This window comes from Mustela nigripes, chromosome 4 (assembly GCF_022355385.1).
Source record: "Mustela nigripes isolate SB6536 chromosome 4, MUSNIG.SB6536, whole genome shotgun sequence".
In the NCBI taxonomy this organism is placed as follows: domain Eukaryota; kingdom Metazoa; phylum Chordata; class Mammalia; order Carnivora; family Mustelidae; genus Mustela; species Mustela nigripes.
The window spans coordinates 129,204,408-129,229,212 of record NC_081560.1 but is presented as its reverse complement, the minus strand read 5'-3'; the positions used below and the strand labels follow the sequence as shown (position 1 = coordinate 129,229,212).

At 42.3% G+C, this 24,805-nt stretch overlaps 1 protein-coding gene across 2 annotated transcripts in view; it reads right to left on the bottom strand.

Moving 5' to 3' along the window:
* Positions 1-24,805, bottom strand: part of ARID5B (AT-rich interaction domain 5B) — a 174,606-nt gene that overhangs the window by 12,703 nt on the left and 137,098 nt on the right. For both annotated transcript variants that reach the window (XM_059397486.1, XM_059397487.1), the window contains 3 exons: positions 21,271-21,475; positions 19,251-19,303; positions 9,730-9,827 (listed from right to left, as the gene is read on the bottom strand). In XM_059397486.1, coding sequence (XP_059253469.1) covers positions 9,730-9,827; positions 19,251-19,303; positions 21,271-21,475 — 356 coding nt within the window. The remainder of the gene's footprint in view (positions 1-9,729; positions 9,828-19,250; positions 19,304-21,270; positions 21,476-24,805) is intronic.

The window sequence follows — 24,805 nt, the reverse complement described above, 5'->3', positions numbered from 1 at the left end:
TGGTGAAAAGGTGAGGAGGGAGGGTGGGGAGGGAAAATTCTGGTGGTTCTTCTGTATTGATTATAGACATTATGACATTAATAGCAGCTGCCACATATGAAGTGCCCATTAATACCAGGCATTTTGCATGTCTTACATTCAACCATTACAAAAAAAGTATATACAGGTATGTTATTTTGTCCTCATCTCATGGATGAGGAAATTGAGGTTCAGAGTTAAATAGTTAAATAACTAATAAAAGGCATGAAGCTATTAGGTGCCAGCATTTGAGTTCAAACACAGATCTGCCGGCCTCTTGGAGCTGCCTGCCTTCATATCAGCAGGGCAGCAGTGCATTTTCATACGTTGTCTAAATAGCACCACCAACCAGGAGATACTGAACCGATGACCCCTGGCTTCAGGGAACCCTAAGTTCTCAAAGCGCTAAAAAAATCAGGGTGAGCATTCTCCTTTTCTCAGAGGCCATTCCGCAAAGAGTCAATCCAGTACAAGGGAAGCAGCCCTATGGCTCAGGCACTGGGCACAGTGCTCCTCTTACAAAACGCCAGGATCACTAGGCCAAGATTCTCTAAAAGGTGGCAACTGTGATTGGATCAGGTCCAACTTGCTGGTGGACGGTAAGAGAAGCTCAAGCATCTACCCTCCATGAATTCCAGTCTGTAGCACTTAATCTACACACACAGCTGAGGTTCTCATGGCCTCTCCAGCTAGAACAAAACTCCTCAGGTGTTTTGCTTCTATGATGCCTCCATACCACTTCTAAGAGGGTCTACACTGATGTTAGCCCCACTGTCTTTCAACTGAAGACCACAGTGTAGAAAGTTGGGATGGATTTAAGGAAAGCTGACTTTGTGCCCCACGGATTAAAATACATGCACAAAACAGAAAATGCAGACCATCAGCCCACCCAGCCCCCCACGATGCCAGCAGCAACTCTTCTTCTCAATGAGAAAACAATGACTAGCTCCGAATGAAGTTGCATGGATCCATTTCAAGGGCAGGTGAACATTACTATATCAAGAATAATGGACAAATGTAACTACAGTGTTTTCAACATAACGAGCACCCCACAAATGAAGGCGGGCACTGCCGGTTATGTAAAAACAGGCAAATAACTATTGCATTTAACTCCTGTGGAGGTGAGATCCCACAGGTTACAGAGCTTCTGAAATGTTCAACAATTCCCCCAAACATTTATTACTTTGATCAAACTTTGTAATAACTTGTATAAAACCAAAATGTTCCAAGAGGTTTTCACTGGAAGAGTTAAGGATATATTTTAATGGTAAACAATTACATTCTTCTATCATCTGATCCTTTTTTTCTTTCTTTTTTGGAAAGAGGCTCTCTGAATTTTCAATAGTGCCTTTGTGAAGGCATCTGCTACTCACGTAATTGAAAAGATGTTTGTGCAGTGGCATGCTTGCGAGTACAGTTATTTAATCTTAATGATAAAGCCCCGAGGACAGAAAATCATAAGTAGAAACCTCTTGTTATTTATCAAAAAGAAAAGGGGCTAAGACACCTAATCTATTTAAATTCATGCTTGATGAAAACTATCAATAAAACATCGGACCTGCAAAGGTTCTTAAATACTATAGCCAGGTTCAAAGGCGTGAATAGAGGGGAGGTAGGGAGAAAACAAAAATGAGACAATAAAGGAGCCTGACAAAGAAAACCTGTTTGGCAAGCCTTTTTTTTTTTTTTTTTTGGGTCAAACAAAGAACTTGCTGTAGTTTACAGCATGACACACACACTTGATCAGTTTGTGCCCCAGGGTGTTTTTACACTCTAGAGTGTAAACTCTAACTTCTATTAATTACAACTTGCATTCAGAGGCAAATTTAAGAATTTTAAAATAGAGACTTTTTCAAAGGCTGTTGTTTATTTTTTTTTTAAACAGAAACCAGTTTTTCTACTCCAGGGCCTGGCAAGGGCTTTGTTTTCCTTTTTAAAAGTTTCTAGAACTATCCAGGCTTTGGAAAGTATCCGAGCATTTTAAGCATGCTGAGTGAGTGAGAGGGAGGCTTTTGCTTATGAAGTTATTGGACTGTCCTTTTGGGAGAGATTCTGGAGGTCTTTCTCAGCCTGCCTGAGTCTCGGCACCTTGCTCGATTATCCCAGGCTGCTGGCTGTGGATAAGAGCCAGGAGGCCTTCTGTGGGCTTGGGGAAAAGGTTGATGAGAGGGCGTGTGTGACAGTGGTGCTGAAGTGCTACTTGCCGTCCCCATTGGCCAGAGCCCCTCTCACCAAGCCAGTGGTCAGAAAGGAGCTGAGTCCATAGATGGGCAACCCCGCGTGCTCATGGGGAAGGATGGGGCATGGTTTACCCCCTGGACTTTGGGGCAAGGCAGCCAATAAAGCCTGAGAATATAAACTGTAATACCTGCCTTGTGTATCCAGTTTGGAAATTCGGCCTTTGTATTCACCAGACAGCTTCTTCCACCACCTCATTCCCTACCTCTTGACACACATTTCCTAGAGCAAACTGTCCTTTTTGTTTGGATTTAATGTAATTCATTCAACCCCTAATTTCTGAGTCCCCGATATGTTCATGATGCTGTCCTGGGTGCACTGGGGAGACTCCGGGAAAGCAAGAGTCCACGAGCCTTGCCCTCAAAATTAGTATCTTTATGGTCTTGATTTCTACAGCGGAACAATTTAGGCAATGTACAATGACCTCTGAAGTTAAAACCAAACTCTTTAAGATCCAGTTCAAATTCTAGATCCTCCTGAAAGACTTTGCTTATTCTAGCTGAAAAGTCTCTGTTTTTGATACCTGTTGAACTTATCTGTAGCAATTACTTACTTCCCTGAGATTTTTTATAGCCTGAAGTATCTAACCCTCCTTCATGTATTTATGGACTATGAGTCAGATTGTATGGTAAGTTAGGTAAGCCAAGGATCACAGCACCTTCTGATTCTAATGAATAGTAATGGCCCAGGGTGCCATACTAAGAGGAGTTCTGAAGCTGAGTTTGGGCTCATGGAGATCAGTATGGTGTTCCCTTCGCAGTCTCTGCCAGGAACGTAGTAGCATGGGCCCCTCCTCACTGACTGCCAGCCCGATTCCAGACCCTGTGGTTTATAGGTTTTCATCATCTCAGAGGGTACTGTGGACACGGTAGACGTTCAAAAAACACCCAGTGGCTCTTGAGGGCAGCAGCTAAGGAAAAAGGCAGTCACTCGAATGGCAAAACTATCCTACCCCAGAAAAAGAAACCAGCCACTGGGAGAGGGCTTCTTACCAATTTCAAACGTAATCTTGGGCTATGTCGAAAGACTGATACTGCCACATCCCAAGAAGTATGATATGCCACATCTGGAATCGCTTTGGGTATTCTGAGTGACACAAATTGGAGGTATCTACATAACAGCAGGCCAAGCTGGTGAAAATCCATAAATTGTGCTCTGAGGCTTAGCTAGGAGGACTTGAAGTGAGAGAGGAGCCAGGCTCACAGAGGCTCATCACCAAGGAAATGGCATGCGCAGAACCAGTCAACCTCAGAAGGCAAGGTTGGGTCAACGGGAAGCCACAGAAGGTGTCTTGCTCAGCATGTGGCAGAGTGTTTAGATGAAAAGCACGGTCAATGGTGGCTCTTTTTTCTTGCCCCCCCGCAACCACAGGGCATTTGCACGGAGACTGGAATAGTGCCAAAGATAGTTCAGTCCTCACGGAACTTGGCAGCCTATAGGCTACCTCCACCCTGAGGTATGTTTATTTTAACTTGTATAAAATATTTTCAGAAATATTGGATCTAGTATTTGTAAGTCAGGTGACTTCACAAAAAAGTTATCATGAAATCATGGAAGGTCTGACAGTACTGAGACTCCATCTGCCTAAGGCACTGGTGTTGGCTGATCCCACTGGGCCTCTCTGGCCTGGCCGTGTGTGCCAGCTTCCTACCCTCCTACCTGGCCTTCTGCACCCACTTAGCCACCTCCCCCATAAACATCTGAGGTTGTGATCTGTGGTGGGGAGCCTTCTTCAGCGATCTGCCGGGAAGGACTACCTTTCTAAATTTCCTGTCTGTTGTCAACTGACACTTTCATAAAATTCCTAATTCATGAAAATGAATTAATAGAAAAAAGAAATTTAAAGCAAGGTACATAAAATATAAGCCCCAATGTTTAATTAGTTTCAATGGACATAAAATTATTCTGGCAAATCGCTATGTAAGTGTAACAACGCCCATCTGTAACTGTTCTGTTCACAAGAGCCCAGACAGGTCAGAAAGCCTCACTTGAGGAGCTCTGGTCTAGAGACTGACTGACTGACTTCTTAGATCTCAAATGCTGAGAACTTGCCCATGTCTTTCTCAACTGGGTATTGATTAACTTCAAGGGTAACAAAATGAGCAAGAAGACATCGCGTCATGTCCTAGACATAAAGAGCTGTAACTCACCGTACTTGCCCTCTTGACTTTTTCCTCACAACATGATTAGCTGAGTTCCTCAGAACTTGGTATGTTTTTGGCATTTACCTTAATGCACATATTTAATTTACTCAAAATGTGACCCTCCCACGCTCTGCTTTCTACCTTCAGAGAAGAAAGGCAAGGGGTTCAGCTGACCATCATTTGGGTTCTGCCCAGCTGTAGCCGGTCTGGGTCTGGCTCACCCCAGGTCACAGCAAAAGAAGGCCCCCCAACCCTGTGGCAGGTCAGTCTTGCCTGGGGAATGCTCATGGGAAAAGCAAAAGTGAGAATTTGAAACTGGGCATTACGTATGTAAGAAGATGAAGCGTCATTGGTCATTTCCCGTATAAACAAATAGTTTGTTTATGACCTTGATTTTCTCAATACTCAGTAAAGCACATCATGAAGGCCTTTTGCCTTCATGCTCCCTTTTCTGTCCTTAATAAAACTTCATGTGCTCCTCAGATGTACACCATGTAATTTGCTCAGGAAAATTCAAACCAGTAATCTGGTATTCTGTGTGAAGATTTTTTTTTTTTTGCCTCTTGCACATGCTTGAAAAATATTTTTCTAAAAAAGAAAACAAATCTGCACAAGGCTTTAAAGTGAATCTCTATTCCAGAAAATCAAGCCAAGAGAATTCCATAAAGATAACCCCTTTCCTCTTTTTATTCCTTTCCTCAGAAAGGTGACTTGGGACACCTTAAATGGAGAGTCAGACAAGAAAGAAAATGTCCTATTTAGAAGGGTCCTGCCCAGCTGGCGGTGGGCATTTTTCTTTGCATTATGACCTACAGTAACTTTACTATCAGTCCTGAGAAAGAAGTTTCCAGAATAACCACACTTCATGAGCCCTGCTGAATTTGAGGTATCCACGCAGCAACAGTCTCGCGATGGGGAAACATTAATGCTTTTTATATTGGTGATCAGCTGTAACATGAGCAATTAAGTACAATACTAATGGACTATGGCCAGGAGCCTGGTACTAATATTAAAAACTGACAGAGATGAATAGGTTTGGAAGCAAAACCAGGCTGACAAAGACATTTTTATGAAGTGCTTGGGCCTATTTGATTTAAACCAATCAGAGGCAAGTTTGGACGAGTCAGGCCTTCAGCGACAATGATGCATTCACAGGCATTGTACCGTTTCTGCTATGCCTTAAATAAAAACACCCATTGATTCTTTTCAACAACCCACACTTTCATTATTACACTCATTAATAAACCAAAAGCGCCCAACTAATATACAAGTAATATTTACTGAGGAACCGGCGACTTTTTTCTTGTTGGAAAATGAAAACATTTACTGGAAACATGAACCGCACCACATGAAAAATAAATCAGTGGATAATGTACAGTAGATCACTCATTTCTTCTTCATCTTCTAGGGAAGCGAAGCTGGTAGTAGGGAAAAAAGAAAAGGATCACGTCTGCATATCGGGGTGAAAAGGAGACGAGAAGACTGCTTGCACAGGAGGATCGCAGTCATTCTGATCTGATGGGAAAGGTTTGAAACATGTCTATGGGCATCTCCAGACTAGATGTTTGCCCAAAACATCCTGATCTTTTGCAGCTTCTTGAACCTTCTTGAAAACGGTGGCCCTTCACCAGTCTAGTCCTGTCTGTTTTGTGTTAGTGTAGCCTATACCTAGCGAGAAGGAAAGAAATCTGCCAAGTCCCTTGGCACAGTTTTAGCCCAGCCTCTTCTTTGACCAAAGCAGAACTGTTTCTCGTCCCTGGGATGGATCTGAGTGTCCTCTGCCCTTCTCGGGTAGAACCATTAAAGAGAAGTAAGAAGTAAGACAGCTAGAGCAGCTGCCCCCAGACTCTTCTCCAGAGCACAGCACACAGGAACATGGCTGATTCCTTTCAGATCATGATCAGCTCAAAATGAGTGAGACTGGTATAATTGTAGTGGTTCTCATTTTTTAAAAAGATTTTACTTATTTACTTGGAGAGAGAGAGAGTGAGCGAGAGTGCACATGAGCTGGGGAGGGGGAAGGTGAGGGAGACTGGGGGCTCCATCCCAGGGTCCTGGGATCATGACCTGAGCCGAAAGCAGAAGCTTCACTAACTGAGCCACACAGGCGCCCCCTGGAATCTCATTTTTTTAAAAAGTCGATTATCTGCAAATTTTAGTACTTCACTATTATTAACTACTCACCACTCAAGACATCCCTTGCATCTGATCACAGCAATGTGAACGAGTGAAAGTATATCCAAGGAAGGGTGAAGGCCCTTGCTGATCGCCCCGGGACAGCTGTGTTCTAACCTGGGTTTCTGGCTCTGTGCGGGGATTTCCATATTGGGGGTCCCACTTGGCGGTTGACTGTTGTCTCAGCCCCAGATTACTCTTCTGTGCCCTGCTTGGTGTGGCTGGGACCGAGATTCTGCAGATTACATGCCTCTTTCTTCAGCTGTCTTCCTTTTGGGGTCCCGCAAATGGGGCTCAAGCAGGCCAGGGGAAGGGAGGAAAGGCTCCTTCTTTCTGTTTTGCCTGCTGTGAATTTCAGGGCCAACCCAACAGTAACTTAGCAGCAGCAGTTGGTTCCAGCCTGTAGCTTCTGTCACAGTCCCAGAAGAGTTTTATGGCATTTGCCCTGAGGTCCAGCATTAGCCAGGGAGCACTGCCTCCTCAGGTCTGAGCCTAGCTTCACAGTGCTCCACCTCCGAGCTTAATAACGACTAGCGCTGGATGGGATCCTCTCCCCAGGAGGGATCTGAACCCCAGCTCTGTGACGCATACTCTCTAAACTTCCGGGTGGCAACACCATAACCCCCTTTCTCCTATTCTCTTAACCCTAGGGAGCCTGTGGTTATTTCCTCCATATTAACATTGTGCTTTACCATGTTTGTTTCAGTAATTCCCTACAGTAGATTCATTTTGTTGAATACCTGGTGTCGTTTTTATTTTCCCTACTGGAGCCTGACTGATACACACTGACCCAACAAATTCTAGATTTAGCAAGAGTGGGTGACAAAGCTTTTCAAAAAAATTTAATCCAGTGGGAGACCAAACCTTTTTGAAATACTCCTTTACTCCCAAGAGCGAGGAGAGAAGAGACGTTTTTAAAGAATCTTAAATAATGTTTTCTAGTAGCTAAATTTGAGGGATCTCGACTAGAATTTTTCAATTGGACGGAATGAAGGCATTTAGGATTCTACTACTCCAGATGAGGTAAATCATGAAACAAAGTACACAGTCTTCAAAAGAATATATCCTGGTATTTCATTTAAGATTGAGGCTATGTTTATCCACATAACTGCTTGAGTTAATTACACATACATTCACTCTACTATTGGATCCTATCCTTTTTCCATCCCAAACCTAATCTGTTTTTTTGACCATGCGACGCTCTGTAACATGTTTGATTAATTTTTATTCTTTATTCTTTAACTGGGTGAGTGAGTTAGCAGTTGACATACACTCTCTTTTTTTTGCAAATTTTAACTCTCTGGTCCTTGAAGTTTGATGGTTCAGATGTTGGGAACATTTGCAGATGGAGGTATGGTGGGGGCGGGGGGGTGTTCACTATCAGAATAGAAGTCCTTTGAAAATACAGACCGGGGGTGCCTGGGTGGCTTAGTAGGTTAAAGCCTCTGCGTTCAGCTTGGGTCATGATCCCAGGGTCCTGGGATCGAGCCCTGCATCGGGCTCTCTGCTCCGCGGAGTGCCTGCTTCCTCCTCTCTCTCTGCCTGCCTCTCTGTCTACTTGTAATCTCGGTCTGTCAAATAAATAAATAAAATCTTAAAAAAAAAATACAGACAGAGTTTATAATGAAAATGCTCCGATTAAAGCTTTGACTCGTAAGTCCACACCAAACTGAATGTGTTCCCTTAAGTGCTGTTTACTTAACACTCACCTGAGATACCAATGCTATTTTGTACTAGGATTTCAGTGGTGCCCCTGTTATGTCCATAGGTTTTTGTATTAAATACTGAGAGAAATAATGCTCACATTTGAAAAACTGATGTAGTATACTGACAGGAAGGCTAAGCCCTGTCACCAATGTTTAAAAATCCTTGTGGGTTGTTACTCAACAAGTAAGGCAATCTCTTGCTACTACTTTGTGGGGATTTTTCATGGGGTACTAAACCCAACCTAATTTCCTATGACTATACCTACAAAAACTTTCTAAGTTTCACTGAATGGCTATGCGAACAGAAGCTCTATGCTAAATGCAACACAGATAAAAATACAACTGAGCTCAACAAAATATGACTAAGAGGAGATCCACTAGGTAACATTATCTGGAGGATCCAAAGGTGGGTGATCTGGGTCGAAGCTGGCATGCTAATGGACTTGTAAAACAGCCATCACACTTAGCAGTTCTGTTCTACTTTTCAAACTGGCAAGCTAACTGGCCTGTTTGTTCAGCTGTGTCTTGACTTCATTCCATCCATGACCGTTATTAAAACATACACAGACAGACAGACAGACAGACACACACACCCTCTGCTTGGATCTTGCAAGCTCTGAATTTGAAACCAGGTTGCTGAGTCAGTCAACATGTCAGCGGGGAAACGAAATGCCAGGGATAAAGAAGTTGGCGCAACCCTAACAAATTAAGAATGGACTGGAAGCAGAGAGCAAGGATAATGCGTGAATTTGTTAACAGACCTGCACTGCTGTGGGCAACAACGGTCCTAATGCAAAGAGGGAACATTCCTGTGGAGACAACCTTTATAGCGCATTACCTCGTATTTGCATGATCATCACCTTCTGAGAGAAGCTGCAAGTGTTAGAAAACTGAACCATGCAAAGCTTGGCAAGAGAGGATTTTCTTGGTCAAAAGCATAGTCGTAGAAGAAAGAAATACCAAGATGGGGAGAAAAACCAATGGATCTTATCTGGAGCCAATTTTCTTATTAAAGCAGGGCTTACTTTTCAATATTAGTACATTCAACATTAAACCATTTCAATGTCAATACGGTTTAATGGCAATCCCATGGTAACAGTGCATAATTAGGATTTCCAGAAGCGGAAGGTTCTCACAGCAAATGAACCTACGGAGAATGTATTGAGTAATCTAGGCTTGTGGGGACAAAAAAATAAAAAGGTATTGTCAAATAGGTGGCCACAGGATAAAAATCAAACCAAAAGAACATCTAATTTTAGCCCCAGTAACCCGAGAAAGCCATGTCCCCTAAAAAATCACAAGGCGGTATGCGAGCTAAAATGCCAGAGGATATTTTCTATTTCCAGAAAGGTCCTTCAGACTTCCCCTTATCTTATCCTTCACCAGAAGCTTCTTCCATTGAGCGCACTTTTAATTAGGCAAGGACTTTCCAGGAGGGGGGTTCTTACCTTTCATAATGCCTGCGGGTGCACGTGGCAGCGCTGGTGCTCCCAGGATTACCGCCTAATTCATCATAAATATGTTTCCATTGTCGGCGGGCTGTTATCTGAAAAGATGGCAATGGGAAATTCAATCTTGCATCAGAAGAGATTCACAGTGCCAGGATTCAGTGCATATGCAACAGGCAGAAGAGGACAGTCTGTTCTGGAAGCCCAGACACAGAGAAGTCCAAATGAGCATGTGGGGAGATTCGGGGTTCCACAGGGGGGTCTCACTCGTGGTACTCTTCTTTTCAATAAACATGGAATTCTGCTTTGGGTTCTATATTGTGTCACCCTTAGAGCATTTTCTCTAAGGCATCTCCCTGTATAGTTTATGTAGTTATCTTCCCCCCCCCCCCCCCCCCCCGCCCCCGGGAACAAACTCTTACTCTGATCCTTTAGGTCATGTTGATAAAGCATCCAAATAAAATAAGATTTTAGCTAAAGTATCAGTTTAAATGAGTCAGAATGAACACTGGTTGCTTAAGGGGAATGGGCGGCCAAGGGTATATGAAAAGAGAGAGGCTTTTCGCCTGCTTTTGTATCTTCTGATTTTTGAGCTGGGTGCTGTGTTGACCACTTCAAACACTAAATAAAATTACTACATAGACTAATTCAATTGATCCAATTGCTTATGGAATTTGCAGTCATCTCCGGCTTTATTTTTATGCCAGCCAGCTCCTCTAACCACCAAAACAAAACCCAAATCTGAAACTGTATATGTTGCAACCTGTTTATTTTTATTCCCTTAGGTCAGGAAAACGGGTGATCCATCCAGTACCAGGAAAACGAACAAATTCCAAAGTGAAAATGCAAGCTATGTCTACTGGGGGGCTGGGTGCCTAGAACCCGGGCAGCTTACAGTCTACAGAACAGCATACTACAGCCCTGTTTAATCACTTTCTTTAATTTTATTTTTATACATAAATTAAGATTTTACAAAATAACAGATGCATGATCTGGCAAATGATTAATCTGGGAAACCACGTCATTTACTATATCCGAGCAAGTCTAGTATTTCCTTGCAAGGAGGAGACAGAGCCCATTCTGAGGTCCTTGTGAATACTTCTAAACAGAGTTACAGGAAAACTCTGTTATTGGAATGTACAGGGCGGGGTGGGGGGGAGAGGGGGGGACAGGGTGTGGCAGAAGTGCCCATGGCAGTGGCAGTGGCTACAATCACCCTGGGGCTTCTTTTGAAATATACCGACAGAGCTGCAAGCCCAATTCACTTAGGGGCTAAAGGCAGCAAGCCCCGGGGAGGTGGGGAGCGATCTCAACCCGCAAACAGGGGCTCTGTCCCTGTAATCTAAGGAGGAGGGGAGGGGTGGTTAAACACTACAGGGTAAATGGCACCTTTTCCATTTTATATAAAAACCCCTTTATTTCTATAAACCCTTCTCGACCCTGAGACAATGGGAGGTTTGCATTGTTCAATTTCCCAGGAAGCATTCTTGAACCAATGAGTTTCAATAGTTCTCTCTCGACAGAACCACCTCTTGCATCTCCTGGCAGGTATGACTAAAAATAGATATTCTCCTTCATTTATAGCTTGGTTTAGATGATAATAAATGGTTTCAAGCCCTTTTCAAAACACTCAAAATACACATTTCAGTAATTATTTTATATTTAATTACGATGTCCCTCTAATCATTGAAATAGTACACTTTCAGGCTGATCTAGTCAAGATCTATGGAAAGGAAGGAGCGAAACTCTACCCCCTCCCACGTGTTTCTGTTATTCCTCAAAGCCCTTAGCACACCAGGGCCTCTTGAAACACACCTCCATAGTTGTCTCCCTCAGATGAGGTGTGTGGGCCCTGGGGAGTCCAGCAGGGCCAGAAAACAGGTCTGTCCCTGCACGCACTTCAGAGGAAACCATCCCTTTTGTCATCCTTGTATCTCTTCTGTGCACTGTTTCATATCTTATGAAGGACTATCACAAGCGTGATACCATTTCATTCTCCCTTCAGTCTGTGAGGTAGATTACAGGAATCTCATCACAGATGAAGAAGAAAGACACAGAGAGTTTGCCCAACTGGCCCAAGGACACACAGCAGTGGAATGGTCACATCAGGGCTCATACAAATGTCTTATGATCCCAAGAGCAGGCTTCCCCACTACATCGAAACAGCCTCCCCATCAGAATGAGCTGGTGAACAGCCCACATGTATAGCAGGGTGTTAATGCAGAATCTAAGGACCTTATGCTTCCCGTGAGTAGAGGGCTGTGGAAACCACAGCTTCTGCTACAAGGTCTCGACTTTGAGCTGTGGGTCTCTCACTGCTGAAGAAATAGCACAGCCACAGGTCAGCAAAAATCCAAGGGGATGGGTTAGGCATAGTGCTCTGAGATTTTACTTCCACCCAGTAAAATTATGCTCCTTTTACCCTGACCTTGTGTGTATCTAGTTAGAACAGAAATTCGCTATTATGTTCACCAATGAATCATAGATAAGTCTCAATTATACTGGAATCCATCCATTCACTCAGTCATTCAGTCATCAAATATTTCCTGAACATCTCCCACTTGTTGGGTGCTGTGCTAGCATCTGGGATGCAACAATGAAAACCAGATCCAACACCCAACATGACCACATCCTAGTGTGTGTGTGTGTGTGTGTGTGTGTGTGTGTTGGGGGGGATTACCAAACATAAACAAGGGACTACACAGATAAACAAAATAATACAGGTTGTGAAAAGTGTAATGAACGAAAGACCACCAATGACGGGCTATTTAATGTATGGAAACTGACCATGCCCCCCCTCCTACACCCATCTGCTAGACTTGGGGGTAGTACCCTGTTCAACACTTGCCTATCACAGAAATGACAAACTTCTTTAAGAATAAATAATGAATTATCAAAAGGAGGAAAACAATCTTCCTCATGCTAGGACTGAAACTGTGGCAGCAGGGGCCAGCCTCCAGTGTCACTTGGCATTAGTTAAGGCATGCACAGCTGGTTAGTGGTCTGTGTTAGCCCCTGCTAGCAAGTTCTGGGTTTAAATACAGTTTTTACCAGTAAGAGTTGATCTGGAGCAAAGACAAGGGCTGGGCCTTCCAGGAAGTCGTCCCTGTTTACCGAGCTTCCACTGGCCGGCCTGGATGAATCAGGCCATTTTGAGATATTTTCTTTCCACAGGAAAGTCATAAAATGTGCTCTTTCCAACTGCTAAATGCTTTTATGTTTTTAAGTACACAGTTCTCCTGGGTATGCATCTCCATTTTTTTGTATGCAGATGTGCTCTTAATTCAAATGCTGTCCACGGGCTTTAAAGTGAGAAATGTCTAACTCCCCCCCCCGCCCGGTTGTCCAAACCCACTGTGGGTCCCAGAGCCCTATAAGGAGAAAGGAAAGAACACGAGAACTCGCAAGAACTCCTCCTGACCAAGCTCCCGGGCATTGTGCTCCCACCTGTATAAATGTGCCTCCTGCACTAATATGCTTTCCTCATGCCGAAGTATGCATTTGCTTTGGGTTTTATTCTGTTGCCCCGAATGTGTGTTATCTCTAAAACCCACGGGGGCAAAACTAGTGTCTGCCTCATCGTGTCTAGCCTCCGGTTCCACTCAGCTGGAAATAGTCTGATCCAGCCATGGGGTGAGTCTGACTAGCTCTTGGGTTAAGCCGGAGCCTCCCAGTCATGGTCACATTTCTACCTGACCTTCTGTTATTTTAGGTTTTTAAGGATACAGAGAGTTTCTGGCTCTTTGTTTCCTGAAGAAAATGGCCAAATTCATACAATGATTTTTCTTGAATTGTGCTTCCCTTGTCATCTCCTGCAAGACCCTCAACTAAATGACAGGGATTCCTGACCTCAATCCATCTTCTATTGGCTACCATTGAGGGCACTGGGCCAGGAACAGAGGTGTGGAGGGGAAAGGTGGAAAGGATGGAGGGTTGTGGGTGGGGAGATATCATGAAAAGAAAGAGAAGTTACTACCTTCAAGGGTTCGTAGCTTAGCAAGAAGCATAACCTCATATGATTAACCGTAAAGCAAGATGAAAATCTGAGCAGATGGCACCCAAGGGAAGCAAACCAGCCTAGGTGTGTGGAGACTTCATCTCACTCCCTTCCCTGGTGTGGGCAAGACCCAAGAAACTGTGAAGAGCATTGCACATCTATTATGTTCAGGTATTTCATTTCTTCCTAATGCAGTGGTTTTCAAACTGCTTTTTAGGATGCAAGGTGGACTGAAACTAACCCTCCACACCTCTGCCAAGAAAATGGGTCCAGGGGGTGATAAAGGAATCTGTCCCATCTATTGCTTATTTGATGAAAATATCCTGCTCTTAAAAAAAAAAAAAAAATTGGGTAACAATTTTAACCTAAGACATGGCCTTGGAGCCTTGGTTTCTTTACCTTCGAGATTGCAGGGATGAAATAATGTTGGAATTTTTGTGGCCTGGTTAGGAAACAGCAATCAGAAATCTTGCAGGACAGTGTGTCCATGGCTTAAGAATGTAGCAGATGTGAAGTCAAAAGGAACATTTGCCTGCATGCAACGTTGCCCAGGCTGCTCAGAGAAACAGCCGCTTTCTCCGGACACCTTGAGGGCGGACTGAATTCAAGGAAGATGACTTTTTTTTCCTGGTAGTACTCCAGGAACTGGAGCTTTTCAAAACTACATGACATCATCTTTGGCCTCAAGAGTTCTGAATTAAGCAAGAGGCTTTGTCCGTCCAGAGTACTAGGGTTAGATTCAGAGGATGTCTTGAAATGATGTCAAAGCCAGAATCTGGTATCAAAGCCTAATCCTTCCAGCAAAAAGACATGTGACTTCTTCCTCCAGATGAGTAATAATGGTCTTGTCTCAGCCATGGGGACAGACAGAGCTGCTAAACTGGCATTCTTGGAAGGTACCGCTTGCACGGTCCTCTGTCTCTAGAATATGATTTTCTCAAGACCCATTTCCCTACTCTACCTTCTCTCCAAATACTGCCTCTGGCTCACCATCACATGGTTAGCCAAATGGAAATCACTTTAGCGAACCACACTCCACACACTGCATCCTGGTAATACCCCAAGCTACTCTTCACGCTGTAATTGCTTCACCAGACACTGAAGTGAAGACCTCTTTCGCTCATCAGCGCAACCGTATCCAGCTCTGCTTCCTCAACTGTAGGTGACCCCGCTCTAAAATGTTTGGGAGGAGAAGCTGGATATATGATTGTAAAGGAAGGAGCCTCACTGCCAACCAGTCAAAAGGCGGGGATATTGTTTTTTAAGGAATCAAATCCACTCAATACATTTACGATCTCAAAACCCAAGGATGCAGAGACACAAAATTCATTTCCAGCAAAGGCAGAGGAGGCCAAGAGAACTGAATATAGCCATTAGTCAAATGCTTCTAAAGGCTTAAAATAAAACTTCTGCTCCTCTTTTTTTTTTTTTTAATTCAATTTAAGGGTTGTGAAGGACTGCAATGAAATAATCCATAATCCGCAATTCAAACCAGAAGGTTTGGAATAGTTTATAACCACAAACAAAAACAAGCCAATTAAGATGACCTCTTTTTAAAACCAGAAGGAATTCCAGAGAGATGTCTTTATCCAGTCACAAGTTAACGGCAGAAGAGATATATCTACAAATTTTAAACTTGCAATTTTTTATTATTACTGAATGTTTACATCACACAGACCTCTTGAACCATCTCCTAACTCCATGCGTTTTTCTCAAGAATCAGATAAAAATCTCAGCTAGTAGTTCATGGAGATTTGTACCTCAGGCCAGGTACAAAGACCCGACTGAAAGATGCTACTAATGACGGTAGGCTATTAGAGGCTTTTCCCAATATATCACCCAAACTAGGGAGAAAGCACTGTAGGCACAAAGAATGGTCATTTATGCACCCCTTTCCTTCCAGTGATGTGATGGAGGCTGTGACAGCTGCACGGAAAGTTCTCAGCAAGTCAGAATCTGAAGAAGTTGGCCATGCCCCCTTGCAACTCATTTCGCCTCACTGTGCCTCAGTTTCCTCACTTGTAAAATGAGGGTCTGGATCGGAGTAGGACAAGTATCTTTCTCTGCACCAAGACCAATTTGCAAAACATAAAAAAGGTTCGGAACCTATACTTTCCCTCATTCAAAATGAAAATGGCTTATCATGGATGGAAAAACCTTCACTGGAAACTTTGATCTGCTTTGGGGCCAAAGGAATGGTAATATTCTGGCAGGCTTCTTTAATAATAGCGTGGAGACAACTTTCTAACCTTAGATGCTTGACTTAGAAGGGGCCACACTGTGCAGCAAGGAGCCATAAGAGCCAGTAGGTGAGGTGGGAACAGTCACCGTTACCATTAGCTTTGAATTAGCATCACCCGGAGTGCTTATAAAAAAGGATTCTCAGGTTCTTAGGCCCAGGGCCCACTGCAGTTAATGTCTCAGTGTGGAGGTCTAGACATATCCATATACTTGAAAGGTCCCCCTTTGAAAATCTGAGCCCTAGTTTTCGAGTGGCCTCTGGGAACCACAGGTCTAGAAGATTCCAAGATCTCTTTTGAGCTCTAATGACAAGTCTACATGTGCTTCTGCCATCAGATAATCTTACAGATAAATGTCTTTCAATAACACAGCGATGACAACTTAAGTCCTCAGACGGGATCTTACGCATACATCTGCTGGAGCAGCTTCAAAACTGAATCCTCGCTGAACATCTCATTTCATTTATTGGTCAACGTATACCAATCGAAAAATGTATTCTGTACTTGGGGGATTCAAAAGCTGTGACATAGCGTGGGAGTAGCCAACTGCAGTGCCTATAGGGACAGCAAGGTAGTATGAAGCATTAAAAAAAATAGAAAGGAAAGGAAGGGGAGAAGAAAGAGAGGGAGGAAGAAGGAAGGAAAAATCCCACCAACCGGCTTCATCTAGTTTACGACTCCAGATGTAGATGTTATAGCTAACAAGGCTAAGTAGATTCACTGTCTCAGAGTAGATGAAAAAATTGGGGGTGAAGAATGGCAGGGACCCAATGAACAACGAGGGAGTTGATGGGTAAATAGAGAAGGAGGGAAGGAGCAATTCCAGAGGTTGCCAGTCCTCTTTGTGGCTTGGCTGAGGAGGCTGGCTACTCGTACATAACCAGATGGGAAGCAGATGCCAATCTGGTGTCCCAATGCCCCCCCCATCCCAGCCTCTCTCTCCTTGACTCCACCTATACTACAGTGACGGCAGAATGAGGGGCAAAACATAACACTTCGCTTGTTATCGATCTTCTCTGTGTCACTGACCCCACCCCCACTCTGCCCCCAGCCAGCCTACAGAATTCCAGGGGCTACCATCTGAAAGCCTTTCTCACAGGGCTCCATCCTCTCTGGACTGGCCTTTGAGGTCATGCATCCCAGCCAACTGGCCACCCGACTTTATGTTACTCCAACTCTCTACGTCCAACATCATTCTACCTCCACATTTTTATTTTTCCGTCTGGCTTTCTCTTCCTGGAAGGCTGTGATCATTCACGTCTAAATTCCGAATATTCTCTAAAATCCTGCTCAGAAGGCAGGAGAGCCCACAAGTCTTCTTCCCTTGTTTCTAAATGAAATCATCCTTAACCTGAACGGCAAATGGATCTTTTTCCACCTTGTCTCTTCATTATAATCACCATCTCTCCTGGACAGCAAGCAACTAGAACCACTGTCCTAGATATCTGTGCATTCTCCAGAGTGTCCCACACCATGCTGTGAACACATAAGACTTATTAAATACGTGTTCCGGTGATTTGCTGATTGCGCGGTCATTTGTTACTTTGCTCATTCAGCAAGAGAAAGAATACTATGTGTTCAGAATACTGCCAGTGCCCTGAAATTTATCAGAAGTTTCTTTTGTGTATTCCACACCCACTTGCTGCTGCATGGAGAAAAACAGATCTTTGGGAGGATACAGAAGATACAAAAGCAGGAAAAACGGATCCTGTGGAATTTGTTGGCACTCTCCCTATCAGTAAACAACAATACATTTCTGGGTTTAAAAAGAGATTTAATAATATTGTGCAGTATCACGTAACTTATCTGCAGTTCATATAAATGTGTATTCCTGTTCTTAAATCAAGCATTAGACTTAAAAACCTAGGCTATGGGTTGGGCTCCTAAATCCACGAGACTAACTCTGAATAAGTTATCTTTTTCACATGGACAAAAGCTATAATTAGCTTAAGATTTTGTGAAACTACGAGCCACCTTGGCAAGAAGTCAATCTCTTTGTCCTATCCACAGATCCAACCAAGTGAAAAATCGTATTATTTATTTTACAGAGGGTGCTTGGTCAAATAAATATTTAAGTAAATTTGTGTCTATGAAACACACATTTTATAATACTTCATATGAGCATTGTATTGCTTTGTAAATGGATATGTAGATCCCAGGTCTTAAATAAACATTTTAGACACACATTTACTCCCATCTTAGAGTTCGGAGTCAGAATTCATAGCAGGTATCTCTACACTAAATACCAGATTATCCGAATCACATCATGCTGGCCATCTTTCCCCATTCCAAATCCCTGACATCAAACCATTATATTAGTTGGTGAAACAATATGCTATACCTGGCAAGAAACACTGGTGATTGTGGTGGGACTAAAAATGAATTTCATTTTCTTGACTCTGTGTCTCTTACTGTCGTTTTACTATGATACAGAAATATTCCAGGTTACTTCATAAAGAAAGAAAAAAATAATTTCTTATTCAATTGCAGAAGACACTGCACAACTTAATCTGATCATTGTGTGGAGGAGAAAATATTTCCAATGACGACATCTTCCTGTCAATTGATTTTATTACAGATTTCATCTCTGCGTGCTATATTAATACAGCTCTTTCTTCCTCTTTCAAGATTTTAATCTTAGTTTGTTGCTCTAACGTTTTATTGGTTCAAAATACATGTTGTAAAATCCGTGGCCATCAAATTTTCCTGTGGGCTAAAAATAACCCGTTCCTGTCAGTTAGAATTAGCTGATAAAGAGTGTCAGAGCCTGTTCTGAATAAGTTTGATAACTTCCTGTTTATGCGGCACTGACCCTTGTCTAATAAAGCTTCTTTGCCCTAGAATAAGAGAAGATTCTGCTGCATTCTATTCCTTAATGGCCAATACTGATTACTTTTGAAAGCCTTTAATACATTTCCCATATTAGACATGAACAGATGTCAGGTATGTTGCCAAGGGAAATTTCTTTTATGCAATCTTGGCTTGTTGTACAATAATAGCCCTTTCTCAACATGGGAAAAAATTACAGACCCAACTAATTTCCCTGACAGGGGAGAGTTACATATGTTTTCCACTTGTAGTTTTTACGACAAGTTTACAATTTTGCCAAACCTGGAACTAATTGGGATCATTTCCAAAAGCGGCCCAATAAACCCCCAAAAGTGTGGAGCCATTTGAGGAGGTGGTCAGGGACGGTTAGCTTTTTATTCTCTCCGTTTTGGTCAGAGAAGGGGTGGGGGAGTTAGATTGCAAAATTATTTCATTTAAGTTGCTTAAACACTTACTGTTTCATATCCTCCCAGTTTTTGAGCAGCTTGAAACATAGTCCAAAGGTTAACTGTTAGAGGGACAATAAGTATTTAGATAAGCATTGCATTAACATACTTCCAAGAAATGTCAATCAAAACATTTTGTTTTGTTTTGTTTTCAATGAGAAAGAGAAAAAAAAAACAACAACACACAAAAAACCAAACCCAAAACACTGGTACCCCAGAGAGCTAAGTTCTTAGGAAACAATTTGCCAAAGGGCATTCAACAACAGGATATATTATTACCACTTAAAATATTTCTTAAGAAACAGTCACAAATACGGAAATGGTTCTACTCTGGGGATAAAGGACAACACAGTTTTAATCCTATTGCCATCAGCACATCCAGGGAAGCTAAGTTAACAGCATCCTTGGGGACAAGTGTGAGATTTCAAAATTAGGGTTGGTCTTGTTCAACCCTTAGAAAGAAGCTATTGATTAAAGGGTACTATATCCCGCTTCCTTCAGATAAGAACTTATCATAATCAAGAAATACCAGCCACTTTTATACACGATTACCTTTTTAACAGAATGTCTGAAGGTAGCACCATATTAAGAACCCATACCGTATTTCACTAACACGTGGTGCTTTGTAATGAGTAAGAAGACACACCATTTTACCCTTGAAGTTGCAGCGACATAACAGATCAAAGGGAAGGAAGAACTCATTCACAGAAGACTCGAGTCCTGAGTCCACTTAGTCCCCTAACTTGCCTGTATGACGTTCTGAATATATACTCTTGTAGGACACATCTCCCTTTGCAGGGTTTGCGTACGTTGATGCTGTTAAACAATTATTCCAAATTGCTGGCAACCTTCTTCATTTGTCCCAAACATCAGGGAATGGGACTGCTATGGATTTGACTCTTTTACAAGAGGGGAAAATTGAATTTCAAGTAATGCCTTGGTAAGGGAAATGACGAATAAAATTAAAAAAGAAAAAAAAAAAAAAAGCTCTTTGACACAACATGTTGGAAAAGCCTCGTTGAACCTTGCACTATTTCAAAGCTATCAGGAGCCCGGCCTCGGCCTTGATTTAATCTGAACCAATGCATAATGCAACAAAGCTGTTCACAGTACATTAATTTTACTTCTATTTCAAGCAACCAGTTTTCAGACAAACATTGTAATCATTCGTAGTTATATAAGTTTATAATGGCTGCGAGTGTTCTCTTGCAATCAGTGCCAATTGCTATTAGGTATGTAAATTGTTATGTAAAACATACAGGTTTGACATTCTTCATCAAAATGACACATGGTTTTAATCTAGGAAGATACATTTGGAGAAAATACTATTTCAAGCCAGGGGCTCATTGCTTTGTGTGCTACAAAATCCAGACAGAGGCAAAATATATATTCGGTTGTGAAATCAGGACCGGATCTGGGTTTCTTCTCTCTTTTTTTTTTTCTATGGAATTCTGCTCAGCTGCAAGTTTCCTTTTCTACTTAAAAATGTATTATGATGCTTAAATGTAATCCAAAATTGGGCTTTCGGTTCAAATCTGGGTATTTTGTGTTTCCTCTGAAGTGAGGCTTTTGTTCTCTCTTAACAAATTTGGGGCTTAGGAAATACGTTTTCTCTTTCTGGTTGTTTTATCCACCTTTCAATGTTCTCCTCTTTAAAGCTGCCTTTTTGCAGGCAACATCTGGGCCTGATAAAGTGACGTCATATTATTATCTCAGAAGAAAGGCGTTACAGACTCTCAAGATTGACAAAACAGAAAATGAGAAACTTTCAACATGTCTATTTCCAGTCATAATCAGTGGATTCAAGCCTATAAATATCTCACTGCAACTGCCCCAGAAGGGAACAGTGTAGCGGAAAGGGGCAGGGAGAAAAATCCCTGGGCTGGATGATTTGTAGATTTAGTATAAACAGAGAGAAAGCATCATCCCCAGATTAGGATTGCGACATAGCCCTGAGTCAAAATTTTTTTCCCAATTTAAAGAACAGGAGCAGTTTTGATCTTTCGGAAATGAAAACAAGCATACTTACTCTGTTTAAAACCTAAATAGGGGATCCGTTCTATCGGGGTCTTCCTTTCTTTCATGTATTTATAAAGTGCCACCAAGAAAGCCTGCTCATCTGCTCTGCACTCTTCGCCGATGGCAACCTTTGGTTTCTCTTCATTGGAGACTTTTTTACAGTTATTATGGTTATTCTTCGGCTTGGACAAGGCTGACCTGGCCTCACATTTCACCTGGAAAAGGGGGAAAAATATGCCACGTCAAGTCAAGTACCACCTTGGAGCACTCACAAAGACACAGCCAGTGACAGCTTTCACTGTGTGGGAGCAGGGAGCCAGTAAATTAACTTTGCCCTGAAGGAGCTTTATAGAGGCAACATTGAGTATGAATCGTCTCAGATCACCAGGTGGAAACTTTCTGTAAAGGGCCGGGTAGTAAATATTGCAGGCTGTGGGGCCAGATCGTCTCTGTTGCAACTACTCAACTAGCGCAGAAGCAGTCACAGACGTAGAAGTGAATGGGTATGACTGTGTTCCAATAAAACTTTATTTATAGAAACAGGTGGTGAGGGGCCATAGTTTGCCAAAATACGCCAGCCTTCTAGTCCTTGCAAGTGTGTTGATAGGAAACCAGAAACAGTGTCCCCATCTGGTGGAACCATTCTTTTGCCTCTTTACACACTTTTATTTTCCCAAGGGGCCCCATCTGTTAATGTCATTGAACAAAATCGTGTCTTTTTAATAAATAGTCCCATATCACGCACTTTGCATCAACATGGAAGAAAGTTTATTTCTTCACAGTAAACGTTTCTTGTTGCTACTGTTTCCTGCCACCTGAAAAAAACATGTCAATGCCAGCAGATGTTGGCATCAGGAACACCAGTAAGGTGGGTTCTGTCACTTGAGGGGGATGCCCAGATATATCCTCAGTAGGAAACAAAAGATTCCCACTCTTTAATGGCTTTTTGGTCAGCTCTGAGAATGTAATAGGAAATATTAACTTGCCACAAAGGAAAGAGTAGAGGTCAGCTAAAAACCTAAGACGAGTAATGGAAAGCGCCATAATTAAAAAATTAATGGCAGCCAACGTGTCAGATGTTGTTCCTTCCACACTCTAGGTGAATACGGAACTCGGCAAACTGAGTGGCTAACCTAATGTTCCCTGTTCACTGCCATGTTCTACAAGAGGCCTTTGATGGTTGTTAAATATAACGCTAAGTTGCTGAGCTATTTTAATTGTAAAAGGGGGAAGTACAAAGGGTCAGACTTTGAGTTCAAGTGCGCCCATGGGGAATGTGTACATTCTGATATTCTTTACATCTCCGTATCTAACATCGGAGAGAATAAGGCAAGTGCTGGGGAAATGTTATGAATAAAAATGTCCCACATACTCAACATTGTTTTCCATTTCAGTTTTTTGACCCCTCTTTCTCTTTCCCTTCAGCCTCTCCTTTCTAGGCTTTAAGAATATAAAAGGCTGTGCTTATTTATACAAGGGAACTGTATCCTCCTGCAAGGGTTTTCTTTAACTTATTCTCTCAAGCGAACGTGCGAGGTTAGTATCTTTAGACTGGTTCTGGAAAAAAAATAAAACTTCCTGTACAACTCATTCAACTGGGCTTTGAGATAAGATTTTAATTTTTAAGGGGCTGTGCAAATGGGACTAAAACACTCCTCCATGTAGAATTTTTACTTACAATATTTTCAAACTTGAGTACTTTGTCACATCACATTAAGGTGAACATCCTGTGAAACTTTATGTTGTCATCATTTCTCACTGCCAAATTTTAGACTGAGTCTCAAGTTCTAATGAAATCTCTAATTTAATGGCTTTTGAAATCAGAAAATCATTCCAGTTTTAATCTGCATTGCCCTGGCCTTTTATGAGTGTTTACGATGTAGCCGGGCTCTGTTCTAAGCATTTTTAAAGGTATTATCTCATTTTATGTCTGCAACCCTAGCAAGGCACGTGATTATTCTTGCGTGAGAGATGAGGAAACTGAGGCACAGAGGGGATGAATGAGAGCCACAGGATCATGTCCAAGTTAGTATGCAGTGAGCTTGGGATCTGAAGCCAGGTAGTCTCATTCTTGTGGTAATCAACACCATAATTTACTGACACTCATAAAAAAATGAAATCCAGAGTCAAAATACACTTCCAATTAAAAGCATATCTTATCACTAGGCATTACAAAACCTTAGAAACGTGATCTATCAAATGAGGAATACAAGATAGAACTAGGTGGTTTCCAAAGCATAGAAGGGCTCCATTCCTTCTATTGTATATTGAGCAAAGGGAAGGAAACCAGTATCAACTGAGGCCCAGCAGTGAGCTGGATACAGTGCTGTGGACTTCCTATAGTCCACCAAATGTTCACAAAAATCATCAGAGGGAGGCCTCTAGCTCCATTTTATAGTTGAAGAAAATGAAGCTTGGCGAGGTTATGTATTTTGTAGTTGGCTCATGGGGTCAGAACTCTGGCTTTGGACTCAGGTGGGCCTCACTCCAAATCCTGGTTTTGCACAAACAGGAGCAGATACAAGATTTGCATATAAAACAGCCTGAGTCTTAAACTTGCAGCGATCATGGGCCATTATTTATATTATGAGGTCAGAAGCACCACTGTTAAGGAAGTATGAGCCTTCCCTTAAGGTCTAGAAGGCTGCCTAACCTTCTGCCTCAAACTGTGCAAAAGCATCCAGAAATAGAAGGAAAGCACGGACAAGGTGCACAAACCAAGTCCAAAGTCATTCAGACTCCCTCCTTTGTAAAGAAGGCTCCTGGGCAAGCCAGGCTACCACCTACTGAACTCCATCTTGAACCTTGGTGGGTGAGCCAGCAGGTTTCTCCTCTTTAGGGCTCGGGGGTGGGGACAAGCAGATGCCTTGTAAGAAGTGAGCAGTGGTTTCCTTTCTCCCGCTAGCTCCATATATTTCTTGAGTTAACAAAAAGGAGCCCTTTAGGCTATTACTCTATTTCTGGGTAGGACCTGGCCAACTTCCTTTCTACATATTTTCACATTTACCCCAAATATTCTCTTTTTCAGTTAACATCTTAATCTCCTGCAATTTTAAAAACAGGAGGTGGTCTTCATGTTGATCTTGAGAATGCCCAACCTTTGGATGGTGACAGTTAATTCCTAGATCTGTTTTTCCCAACCTGAACACCTTCTACTTGTTTAATTCACTAAGAGCTTTGGGGTTTCTAAAGTGATTGAGGAAGTGCTAATTAAAGAATCCCCATTTAATGTTTTCAGTGAACCACCACCTATTTGATATTAACCACATCCCTTCACTGGTCTGAGTTATAACTAATCCAGCCTCAACGGGGGCAGCAAGATGTGATGAACCAGCAAGAAAGAAGAAGCGACAGTCTAATTTTGATGTGGTCATTAACTTGCTAGGAGACCCTCATCTTCCCTCCAGTGAAGCAGGAAGGATAATTCCTGGGAGTGGTTCTGAGGAACTAGAGGAAACATAGTGAAAATAATGCAAGTATCACATTTGTGAAATATCAAAGGGATATTTGTGATTTAAGGGAAAGAAAATATGGCACACCATGGT